Source organism: Epinephelus lanceolatus, chromosome 11 (assembly GCF_041903045.1).
Source record: "Epinephelus lanceolatus isolate andai-2023 chromosome 11, ASM4190304v1, whole genome shotgun sequence".
NCBI lineage: Eukaryota > Metazoa > Chordata > Actinopteri > Perciformes > Serranidae > Epinephelus > Epinephelus lanceolatus.
In genome coordinates, this window is record NC_135744.1 from 25,706,894 (window position 1) to 25,719,818 (window position 12,925).

Here is a 12,925-nt window from a genome sequence, read left to right on the forward strand (position 1 = left end):
TCTTTATATTGGGTCTTACCTGCTTGCACTCTACTCCTCACCCGCCACCACAGCTCTCTGCAGCCACATTTCACTCACGCACACGCCCCCACACACACTCAGTGTTTAACAGAGGCAGACAATCAGGCTGACAGAGGGGCGTGGTCCCCATGATGAAGCATCTCGAGCAGGCATGGAAGCCAGCATGCATCCTCGGTGCCTGAATCCCCTCGCAGCCCCCCTCCCTTTTCCTGCTCAAGGACCACATCAACAAGTGAGCTGGGGGGGGGGAAGAGGAGGAAGCACGATTTAATAATGGTAAGGCCACATCAGTCAGCCAAATGGAAAGCCTGCTTCCTCGGGTTTGGGGAGGGGTGGGGTTAAAACAACATCAGGCACCAGCTGCTCCCCATGACTGTGCAGATATCGCTGCCTAACTGGCTCATCTGCGCTCCAAATGCATCCGGAGCACCTACAGCAGCACACAGACACTGTACCAGTGCACCAAGGTCACAGACAGGTCAGGGAGGCAACTGCAAATAAGAATCATTGTTAGCGTGTGAGAAATCACCGCAAATCAGCTGCTGATGCTCAAATAGCGTCTTTATTTATATTTTAATCTACTGCATTTGACTTTTGTGCTGAAATTATATCCACAAACTAAGCTGTTGCTACAAAAGCAGACAACCTGACATGATTGCTAAGCTACCGTCTGTGAAACCCTCAGTCGAAATGGACAAAATGGAGACAACTGAGTGTATTTTAGAGGAATATTCCACTCAGTGCAGAGGCGCTGATATTGATCAGGTCTGTGTGCCTACAGTGAAGGAAATGGTGTGGGAGTTTCCCCATGGGATTGCAAAGCAAGGTCTTACTGGCTCTTTTTCAGCCCCTGTCTTCCTCATACTTCACTTTTCTTTTACACGGCTCCCTAATGCTGAGACTACACAATTTCTCATTTTATGAAAACTAATTTCACTGAGGTTTGTTATTTTAATTTTAGTTAAATGTTCTGTGCTCGACCTTACATGATGCAGTCATATCATCTGCTGCAAACACACAAAAAAAGAAAGTGCTGCAGTGTGCACCCTTTGTTTGCAGCTGTTTTGTATGGAGACAGAAGGAAACCCTCAAACTGATCTATAGTGTTTGTCAGAGTACAGCAGATGAGTGTGATCACCGGCCACTTGCTGACTCATTAGCGCCGATGGTGACCCTTCAGTGTTCGTCAGATAAGCACTGATTGGATGAGTCACGACAGAGGGTCAAACCTGCATAATGCAACATTGAATAGCTTTACTCCTGCACAGGGATCAATAAACATGGCGGTGCAGAGTCAGACATGAGACAGACGCTGGACCTGGAGAATCATCAGCTCATTCATTAATGCTCTGACACTGCTGCTGAAAGGACGAGCTGAGGTCCAGACAAGCAGCTGCACGTAGGAGACAAAGGATGCATGAGCTTTGTTGGGAGATGTTTCCTGCTGCTTCACACACAAGCTGTTGCAAAGAACTGCGGTTTGATCATTGGCCTGAAGTGTTGGATTTGTTTTGTAGATCAAATTGTGTTGGCATTGCTTTGCCTTCACAGAATAGTACACATCATACCATATATCATGTGGAAATCTCTGAGGCACTGCTCAACCCAGATTATACTGAGTGTTATTTTTCAAACTGTGGTCGTCCCAGTAATTCTTCCCATCTACAGTGAAATATTACCTCTCAGCAAGCAGAGGAGGAAAATATTGGTTGTTTCGCCACCTTTTTTTACAATGTGCATTAATGTTTTATGATACTGGAGAAAATGGGAATCATATGGTCTATTTATTTTATTAACTTTGATAGAGTAGGTGCTGTATGTTGTGAATTTCTCTGGTGTTTCAGACAGCTTGTTACCTTGTGGTTTGATGAATGAATCCTATAAAAGCTGAAACGTCACACATCTGCGATAATTTGGTTTTGTAGAGCAAATTGAAATGAGAAACTGCCCATTAAGCACCACGGGGAGGCATCATAGAAATTACACTAACATGTGGCCCACTGTCTTCTCACCAAGAAGATCAGAGTTACACAGCGTTCAGTTTCTGTATTTACCGCTCGACCTCCATGACCCTAATGAAACGTCTGCAGCCTGTGGATGGTCAGCCAGAGTCGGGCCAACAGAACTCTGAATAATTCAGTTGCTGTGGATGGTGGATCCCTGCGTAGCTGCTGGTGGTGTTGGTGGTTTTTGGAGGGTCATGTGGTCCTGACAGCTGGTGAGGCAGAGATTAGGGATGGGCTTGGTGGGACAGAGGGTGGGGGGCACCTGGAGTCTGGAACTAGCCAGCTTTTCAGAGAACCCCACCCACTTTCCTCCAATAAACACACATATGTGTATGTATATGTATGTCTATATATGACAGGGCTTTTGATTATCTCTAAAATGAATGGCATAATGTCTTCTCATATTGGGCCTCATTCACATACATCAATGTTTACTTATTTGGGACTTGCTCTTGGGCAAGGACAGACTCTATACACACTCAAGAGCACACTAATGCACATTGAGTGCTGTGAAAGTGTTTGTGCAAAATAGTTTCCTTTTTTGCATTCTACAGTTGTTAGTATTACAGGGTTTAAATTACATTAATATTTTTTATCATTTATAATATGTTTTAAGTTATTTTCATTGTCTTACAACGCATTATGGTCTTTTAAAATAAATAAACACTACACTAACACTTTAATCAATTATGTTAATTGGGAACCATGCCATTCAATGTTTAGCAATTGATCACGCTATTTATAGGCCCAGAGTAGGCCTATTTCTGCACCCTAGGTCTACTTACACTGTGGCATATTTACAGCTGCTGCAAGGTGTTACAGATCGTGCCCCAAAGAGGGAACACATCTTCCAGGACCATGCAGATCAGTTTGCAGGGAGTGACATTCAGTGGTCAGCATTGAGATTGAGCTATTTTTTTTACATCATCAGTTGTGCAACTTCTGCCGGACACAGCATTCCCTGAATGAGTAATAACATTCCACGTAGGGTTGTGTACTAAACTCGATACTTTTAAGGGTACTGACTGAATTACGTCGGTACTAATGAGTATCAATTCATATTGAAGCCATCGGTGCAAAATTTCGGTACCTGAGAGTACATCTGGGTGAGAACGCTGCGTTTAGACAAGAGGCAAACGTATCGCAAAGCGTCCCAAAACCCGGAGGCCAGCCACAAAGCTTTGAGGCTGGCAATGGAGCCCCATGGAGCTGCTGGGTGTAACTTCAGACAGGACATGGAAGTAACCCAAAGCCGGGAAGCCAGCCTTGGACCTTAGTGGCCAGAAGATTAGCTCTATGTTTGATTAGAAGAGTAGAGGAGCAGAATTGCTCGTTAGTCTATTATGTCACCCCTGCAGCTTGTTCAAAATTTTTTGTTATTACAGAGTAGGTGAAGTACTGAAAAAAAGGTCGAGTACCAGCACCCAATTCCAGGTTCCGGAACTGATATCTGTTCAAATGTGAACGTTACCCAACCCTAATCCCATCTTTTTATTACACCCACTACTGATGCTACTAAATATGGCCGCTCGTCTGCCATCACTTATTGCAAAAGTGCCTCCACTTCTAAACTATGAAAGTTGTTGGAGTCCAGTGCTCCTCTCAATTTTTATCTTCAATTTCTGTTTGTGCACACGGCCCTGCAGTCTCATGACCTTTCATTGGGATTGGTGGGGCATTTGGTTGACTTGGTTTACCTGTGTTAATTAGGATCAACCGGCACACACTTTCAATTTACGAGCACAGTAGGATTCATCATTAGCAGAACACAGGTTCAAACAACTCTGTGGTTTAGAAGATACTGATAAATAAGGATTGTTCTGAGTCTGATGACGCAGCTGACTGACCTTTTCAAATGGAGAGCGGATGCTTCTTAACCTATATCCGAATGTTCCCAAGCTGGTCTGCCATTTCCCCACTGCAGCCGTGTTTCAAAGGGAGTCTGACATTTTACGTTTGATTTGATCGCATGCAAAGCAGAGCAGTTTTCCACAACACTTCTATCAACTGTAGACAGACATCAGACCACACTTTACGGTGACAATTAACCCATTATAGGCATCCCATGTGAGAGGAGACAAATGCCTGATTATAATGTTATTGGTCAGAAGGTTGTGTACATGCAGGCCAGGTTTAGGTGACAGTCAGAGTGTCTGAGGGACACTGGATATACACTGTACATGAATTATTTGTGGGGTTAATGATGCAAAGAGGACTGGTCAAAGATCTACACTGTATCTGTACAGATAATGTGGATCTTAAGTGATCTCTGTAGGGAATAGGATTAGTGGGATTATCTAGAAGGATTCAATGTTTTTTAGCTAAGGACTCTTAAGAAGGATGGATGTTTTCTGAAACGTGGGAGTTAAACCCAGGTTATCTCAGAGCAGGCCATGTTTGCACCGTCACCCTGCTTCTAAATGCCTTCCTGAAAAGTTACTTTGCAAATAAAAGCAAGCTTCATTTTGAGGTATATTGAGTCTCCTCTCAGGTGAGTGGACAGATTAAGTGCTGTTTGTCAGAAACAGAGAGGACACAGTCTTCATTTCAAATGGAGATTCTGTGAAAGGAGATTAAAGTAGCAGTCTGTTGGATAAACACTTTATCCCTTTAATCAGCTCTGTTCTTAAAGCTATTAAAACATGGACTAGCCTCTACTCTCCAGCCCCACCCCATCTCCTTTCCTCCACCCTCTGGCTTTTGGGGGGACGGAAGCGCTTTCTTAATGCCTCCATTTTATGATTAACTGTCAGGTGCCCTTGTTGCCACACAACAGTTCAACCTAATGAAAGTAACATGTATCTAATCTCTTGATAATGAACGCGGAGGAAAAACCCACATTTGCAGCCTTTTAAAATTAGGCTGAAAAATCCAATTAGATTTTGATCCCTGGAGTCAAAGCACCATCTCTGTACCTCAGCAGGGATCTTTCAGGCCTGTATCCGGGGAATCTTAGAGGGGTACAGCTGTTGGATGCCTCGCCAGCGAGTCACCACCACCACACACTTTTAGCTTGTCTAGCAGGACTGAGAATCAACATGGCAGCTGCTGGGGTGGGGTGTTCCCAATTTATCTGCAGCTCATAGTTTGGATGTGTATCACAAAGGAAACCATGATGCATCTTGACTATCCTGGCAGACATCCCAACACAGGGTAAGCTCTCAGGCCACGGACCACCTCAGAAAGTCCAGCAGAGAGTCGTGAAACAGTGAGAAGCTTGTGTTTTTAGAAAATCACTCCAAATTAGAGCTGCAAATCTGTGAATGAAGACAAAGTGAGTCATCTGTAGTTGAATTAATTCACATATCTTGATCCAATAACTCAAGTGAGTAATTTCATCTGGTGTTGAATGACAAATGGAAACAAGGCTGAGATGCTTAGTAGCAAATCTCATCTGCACCAGGAAGAAAAACGAGGGGAAATACAGCTTTTAGCTTGAATGGCTTTAATAGGCGTGCCTGAGCTGATAACAGCGCCCGTATAATGGTGAGCAGAGGAGAAGGTGTGGCCCGAAGACATCTGTCCACTAAGGCCATATTGTGTCAACAGCTGCTATAGAGTGAAAAAGTCCCTGGGGAAGGAAGTCGAATCATTTAAACATTACAGCAAAGGTGAAACACTATACTCTCTGTTTGGGCTTTTTGTCCCTTTGTGTATATGTGTTTTGTTACATGCAGCTACTGTAGCTGAAGGCATGTTAACATGACAAGTAAAAGACAAAGGTGGCCTTCCAGTACTACCTGAAGCTGACTAAATCCTTTGGCTGGCTGACAAGAAGACTTTTACTTAACTGAATTCATCTGCATACAGCCGTGTGTTTACAGAGTTCATCCCTTTAAATCTGTGAGCACATCATTCATGGTGCTTCCTCTGCGCAGCTATTAGCGACGCTTCATCATGTTGAAAATGCCTGTATGGATTACATTTTTAATTAGTCCTGAATCAGCATTTCAAATGCATTTTTATTACATGCTGAATAATGACAACATGAATATAATGAATATGAACAGATAATCCTCTCTTGGCAATTGCACAGTCTTGGGTTCTTTAATTCTCTCAGTAAGTGCAGTAAAGATGGATTGTCATCGATTGCATTGATTACCATTTGAAACTGACATTGCCAGTCGACATGCCAAAGTTCCTAAGCCAACAGCAGGCCACGTCCTTCCAGAATTACATCTCTTGCAGTCTACTACCAACTCAATGTCCTATTTCTATATATTCTCATTGTATTCCCGTTACTACACTTCAACAAAGTCAAAATATTATTACTAATACAAACTTTGTGTCGTCTTTTACACACGACATTGTGCACAATCCTGCTGTCATGTGCACTAAACTGCCGTAAATAACTTGTGCCTGTATTCTAACACATAAATAAAGTAAATATAAACATAACCTTAGTACGGTCCACTACCATACACTATTCAAAATATGCAGACACTGTTGTGTAGACTTAAATATCATCAGAACCTATATGAGATGTTATATCAACACAGACATTTTTACTAAATATAATACGTGCTTAAGTGGCTCTTACACTCGTGGTTCCCAGAGGATGAACCCACTGACTTTGGGGATCCCCTGATTTTTCCTCTAGGTTTACATGTCTGGTTTTCATTCAACTAGAAAAGGAGGCCCTAAAGTGCCAAGGAGTTCTTTTTTTTTTAATCTTGTGTACACACGTTATTGTCTTGTGGGTGCATGTATATTATCTTGTGTGCACGTTAGCCTATCGTGCACACAAGATAATTAACTTGTGCACACAAAATAAAAATCACCTTTTGGGACTTTAGGGACTCACTGATGATGAATTTGGTTAATTTGAAAAGAATTTGCTTGCTCAACATATTAGCATGGTCATTGTGAGCATGTTAGCATACTGATGTTAGCATTGAGCTCAAAGCACTGCTGTGCGTTAAGTTCAGCCTCACAGAGCCACTAGCATGACTGTACAGTCTCAGGCCCTGTGTACACGTATAAAGATATTATTTTAAATGGATTTTTACCCCTTTCTTTTAGAAAATATTTTTTTCCACACCCATCGTTTTACAAAATATCTCCATTTACATTAGAAAAAAAACCCAACTCCAGTTGCTCTGTTTTACCTGTTCACACAGACAAACCAGAGTTTTAAAAAATCTGCACCACAGAAGGCCTCAAACTCAGTTTGCATGTGGATGAGAGTCCAAAATGTAGAGGAAAATATGCGGTCACAAAAATATCTGTGTGTGTGTGTGTGTGTGTGTGTGTGTGTGTGTGTGTGTGTGTGTGTGTATATGTATGTATATATATATATATATATATATATATATATATATATATATATATATATATATATATATATATATATATATATATATATATATATATATACAGGGCCTTAGTCTTGCTATGATACACGTTGATGCCAGATTATTATGGGTCTCAAGTTTTTGTCCTCTGGCTTCACAGGTTACCTGCCTTCAAGATTTCTTTGGTGATGATGATGTGTTCATCGCATGTGGACCAGAGAAATTCCGCTATGCCCAGGATGACTTCTCTCTGGATGAGAACGGTGAGGGTGATGGCATTGACCTGTGCATTTTGATTGTTTTATATTACAAAGCCTGAGTGGAAATGCCCAAAATTAGAAAAGAAGCCCAAATATTGCAAAAACATTTTTACTCTAGGGAGAGGTGAAAAAGATTGTGTATTGATGAAAGGTAAAATAAACTTACTGTAATGGAAACAGATTCAGCAAATAAATAAGTGACGTACAGTCATGATGTGTCGTAACTGTTCAGTCCACTCTGCTCCAAGCTCTCTTTATCGTCTCTGAATGGCTTTAAACAAGATTATTTATGCACACAGGGCCGTTCCCAGAACTTTTCCAAGAGCACATATAATATAAGTTGTTCCAAACTTTCTATTTCCATTGTTTGGTTTACTCTCCATTATTATGCACCCATTGTTTTCCTTCGTTTCCTTCCTGCAGTGATATAATGGCAGCTGACTGGAGAATCAGTGACTACTGCTTATCTCGATTAACCTACTTCCAATATTCGTTTAACAGTAGTGGATAGAAGGGTGCCTTAATTCACATTTTCTTTGGCCTGTTATCTAAAAATTTGGTTAAAGTTGAGTGCTACATTAGGATGGAAACCCTATTACAGTCAGACATGGTGGCGAACAGTTTATCAGCTCTGTGCAATATTATTGTAAAACCATGGTTATGTACAGTATGAGCTTTATGATAATTGTGTAGCAATACTCACCAAAATACAGTAAAACATTATAGCTGTGGGAAAGCAAAAGACCTACAGATTTGTCTGTGCACATTTAAACACTTGACAGGGCTCTCACACTGTAGATGTCTGCATTTTGATTTAACAGAGAACAACATAATATAAGCCTGATAATTAGATATAGAATAAGGGTGTGTGAAAAATGATGAAGACAGAAATGTGAGCAGTATAGCAAAATCCCCACCTTTCAGATTTATCATATTGGATTTATTTTTCTGTAAAGATGGTATACTCACAGACAGAGCTGTGTGCATGAGGAGAAAAACGATGTATGTGAGAGGGAGGCTGAGAAAGAGAGAAGTCTGTTATCTGCAGTCGGCAGCAGGGATGGGAAAAAGGTAGAGAAGAAGAAGAGCCATTAATCTGTCCGGTGACAGGTTCCGGCCAGCTGATCTGTTGGTGCTGATACTGCCGGGAAGTCGAGGAGAGAAAATGTAAAACCAATCCTCTCACAGAGTCTCTCTCTGCTCCCCACAGACCTGCAAACCCTATTTTTAACAACCCACTTCCACCTTGTGTCCCCTCCTCAAATTGTTCAGTATCTCCTAAATGTCTTTTAATCTTCACACGGCGCTGACACGGGCTGATTTGTCATTATGTTCCCTTCATCTCTTCTCTTCCCCTCGGTTACTCGTCAAATCTTAGTAGGGTGGAGAAGACGCCAGTTCGTTTCTAATGATCTGGGTCCTTTCCTTTCAGCGTACGCACTCCCCAATGGAGCCAGAGCTAAATTGTTTCATTCAGTCTATAATAAGCTCGGGGCAATGCTAAATAAAATGGCTGATAGTCTGGAGCATCCAGACATCGCTGACTTGGCCTCAGTGGAGTGGAGTGGAGTGGAGTGGAGTGGAGTGGAGTGGAGTAGAGGAGGGAGGCCTTGTCTGTCTGTGATACATCACATGGACATCACAACAATACACAGATCATTTTGGATCATTCACGGACAAATCCTGATGTTGTGTACGGCAGCTCTCCACAAACATGAACTCTAAGTGACCTTTGATGTTTTTTTCACGGAGTTAACATTCTATACATGCAAAAATAAGTAAAAAACATGTCCCTTCTATACTTTTGTTTGGGCAACAAATGAACTTTAAATGTATATTTCTCTTCTCTTCCACTCACACAGCTTTAAAGCTCGGTTTCGCACAATCCCTGAAATAGATTTAAATCCCTCGTGGATATTTTTCACATTCCTTATGTCAAACACAACACTATGATGGACATGCAGACAGGGAGGAGGACATGTGTACCTGCAGCTCTGTTAATGCAGCAACAGCATCAGTCGAAGCTGAGAAGGGAATCTGCACAGAGAGACTCGGGGGCTATTTTGAGACCACTGAGTAGACCAGACAAGCTGCCAGTCTGGAGCATTGTCAGCCGAGTGGTGGCACACCTTGCAAACAATAGCACATGAATGCGCGTCTGTATCCAGCAGTGTGTGAAGGTTAAGAGAGAGAAGACAGACGCGGTGCGATCCCAGGAGACGGAGGGAGGACAGATAGTATAATTAGCATCAAAAGTGGAAAAGAGGAGGGAGGGGGGAGGAAAGAGAGAGAGAGAGCCTGACAGTACAAACAGAGAGGGGGGATGCAGAGGGAGGAGTAGAGATGTCTGGAGTCTGTCTACCCTGATTAATACAGTGACCCAGAATATACTGCATATATTTCTATATGATTTATATCAACTGCTATATATGTACATAAATTCACAAGCAACAGATATCACTCTTGAATGATAGTCAGTAAACCCACCTCTATAAAGATGGCAATCATAGTATTTACAGTTTTGGCTGGGTGTTGTTAAAAATTTAATTTCCCTCCTGATACCAAAATATACGGTGGCCCTGAAGGCTCAACACACTAGAAATTAAGACATCACATTTAAATAGACGGTGGTGCAGTGGTTAGCATTGTCGCTTCACAGCAAGAGGGTTTCTGGTTCAAACCCAGGGTGGTGGAGCCCCTCTGTGTGCAGCATTTAGAAAAAGTGCTGCAAGAAGCTCACAACAAAATGGAAGCCGTTTCCAGGGGACACTAAAAAGTGATGCACATGAGTTGGTTATCTGTTGCTGGTGTTAAAAAAATGACCCAAACTTATCTTTTTTTAGCTCATGTTAATGTTCTGATTCAGATATTTTTGCAGATATCGGCTGTTAACATGGCGTTTGCCTTTGTTTATTATATAATATCTGAACCATGCAATCAGTGATGGATAGCTGACGTCAGTAACTTCATACACCACAAACAGCAACGACAAGTGTGTCCCAGCTGTGTGCATCACGGTTTTGTGTCCCCTGAACACCGTTTCCGTTGTGTTGCGATCTTCTTACAGAGCTTTCTGTAAATGGATATTTTCGTGTGTCGTCAAGTTGGTAAAGATGTTTCTTTACTTGCTTGTGTTGTCTCTTAGGATGTGTTTTCTTTATGTGCAGTGTGTTGAGCTCTCAGGACCAAAAATACCTTACTTACCTTAGTTTTAAAAATCTAATCAATGTGTTACGGCCTCCATACAAGTAGAAACAATACCCGGCTCAATAGGGGCAGGAGGCTGCAACATATAAAAAGAGGACGCCACACCAATGGTAACAGTTTACCCACCAGCTTTATTGTGTCATCCCCCAGACAAACTAAACTAAAACTGAAGGAAAACAAAAGGGACTGGAGACCCCGGCCAAAAGGAACAAAAGGAGGGAAGACGCTGGGCCAACCACGTAGTGGGCCGTTGCTCCCAGCGTCTCTCCCTAAACTACCTAAAACATGAATTAAACCTAAAGAAAACAAAAGAGACGAATAACGTGACTACTGGAAATCTCCAGCCCAAACTAACACAACAAGCTAAAACAACAAAACCCCAGCACCTAAAAGAGCATGGGGGAAAAGAACCTGCTTGGGGAGAGAACAAACAAGGGAGGAAGACAAAGATTCCTCCCTACCTGATCTATTGTCTGTAAGCCATGTGCCGTGCCTCTCTGTCTCTACACTCCCTGTCCCTCTTATCACCTCCTCCTCTCTCTACCTGAGTGCAGATTGCACTCAGGTGCGCAGCAGGCAGAGGGAGGAGGGAGACCAGGCTGGTGCACATAACACAAGGAAGCAACACTTATTCATTTTTATGAATTAATTGTTTATTTTGGAGGGACAATGCACAATATATGTAGTGTACCAGATGCAGCTAAAAGCTATTTTTCACTTACAGTCCCCAGGTGGAGGGCACTAATGCACACATTACAAAGATACAGAGATTACTCAAATATTAAATGTTGTCTCAACACAAGCAGTCAAACTTCACCTTTACCTAAATAGAAAAAATAAAAATAAGTGGCACAGTTTGGATTGTAATAAGGTAATATCTGATAAAAGTTAAAAGATGACACCAGTCTTGTACCACCTTTCAGTACTTGACAGTTTTCCTTGCTTAGTGGCATGGACACATGCTGGTCAGTATTAAGGTTAGATTTACAATAGTTAAAGTCTACAGTCCTACCAACCTGCTGCTAATCGTCTTGCTTCAGCATGTTAAACACTGATGTGAACATGAAACAGAAGCACATCAATAAATCAATTCTAGTTGACACATCTGTGCACAGTGTGACCCTCATCGACCATTATATAAGCCTGTGCCCACACAAAATTGGCCTGGGTGTATTATGCGTTCGAACCTAAACAAGACAAATGGGAACGTGCATACTGCTGTTGTAATGAGGTAGTTAAATCCATTTATTATTTAGAAAATTAATGAAAATGAAGAAAATGATTTCAGGATCACAGCAGCTACTCTGCTGGCTTATCAAAACTACACATGGCAAGTGTGTTGGTTGCTTCACTGTCTTCTTGAATCACATTTTATTTCCATCAATCAGTGTGCCAGGTTTGATATTTGATATTGAGTTTACTTGTCAGTGTACAGTTACTTTGATTTACACATTTGAAAAGGAGTGGGAGGAAGTTAATAAATCCCAGCTCTTCTCCATAAGTCACTGAGTGAAATGAAACAGACACCTGTACCTAAGACTTTTCTAAATATACCATTGTTATTACCATTTAACTTTGTCACACAAAAATAACCCATGTACATGTATATAATATTGATTCCCAAATATCTATCGTACAAAAACCTGTCTTAGTGTATAATATAAATTACCATTTATCCAAGACCAGTCCAAATATATGATATATATAATACCAATTATCTTTGCCTTACAAAAAATATATATAAATATTACATATATCTTCAACTTGTCCTGCTATCTTTTTATATTTAAATAAGTGAACATATGAATTATACAAAGTATGAATATACATAATTCTACCAATATATACATGTGTGTACACTACATACCTATATAAATGAATAAATAAATACTTATTTACATACATGTTATTTTTCTGTATATAATGATGATAATAATATATAATACAGTATAAGAGAATAGTATACACTTTATAAATAAAGTAAAAATAAAAATATAAAAATGATAATACATAAAGAGTTAATAAAAATAAATAAATAAAAATTATATATACACTTTATACATCCTGAATATCATGCCTTTATATATTATACCTTGTTTTAAACTGGTGTATGCTACAACTTTTTCTGATTGTCCGC

At 40.9% G+C, this 12,925-nt stretch overlaps 1 protein-coding gene across 1 annotated transcript in view; it reads left to right on the top strand.

Annotated features, from left to right (window-relative positions):
* The window catches only part of LOC117270874 (neuronal migration protein doublecortin-like), a 35,061-nt gene that overhangs the window by 13,363 nt on the left and 8,773 nt on the right, over positions 1 to 12,925 (top strand). Inside the window, exon 4 of the mRNA XM_033648834.2 lies at positions 7,482 to 7,584. Within this exon, the coding sequence (XP_033504725.1) occupies positions 7,482 to 7,584 (103 nt within the window). The remainder of the gene's footprint in view (positions 1 to 7,481; positions 7,585 to 12,925) is intronic.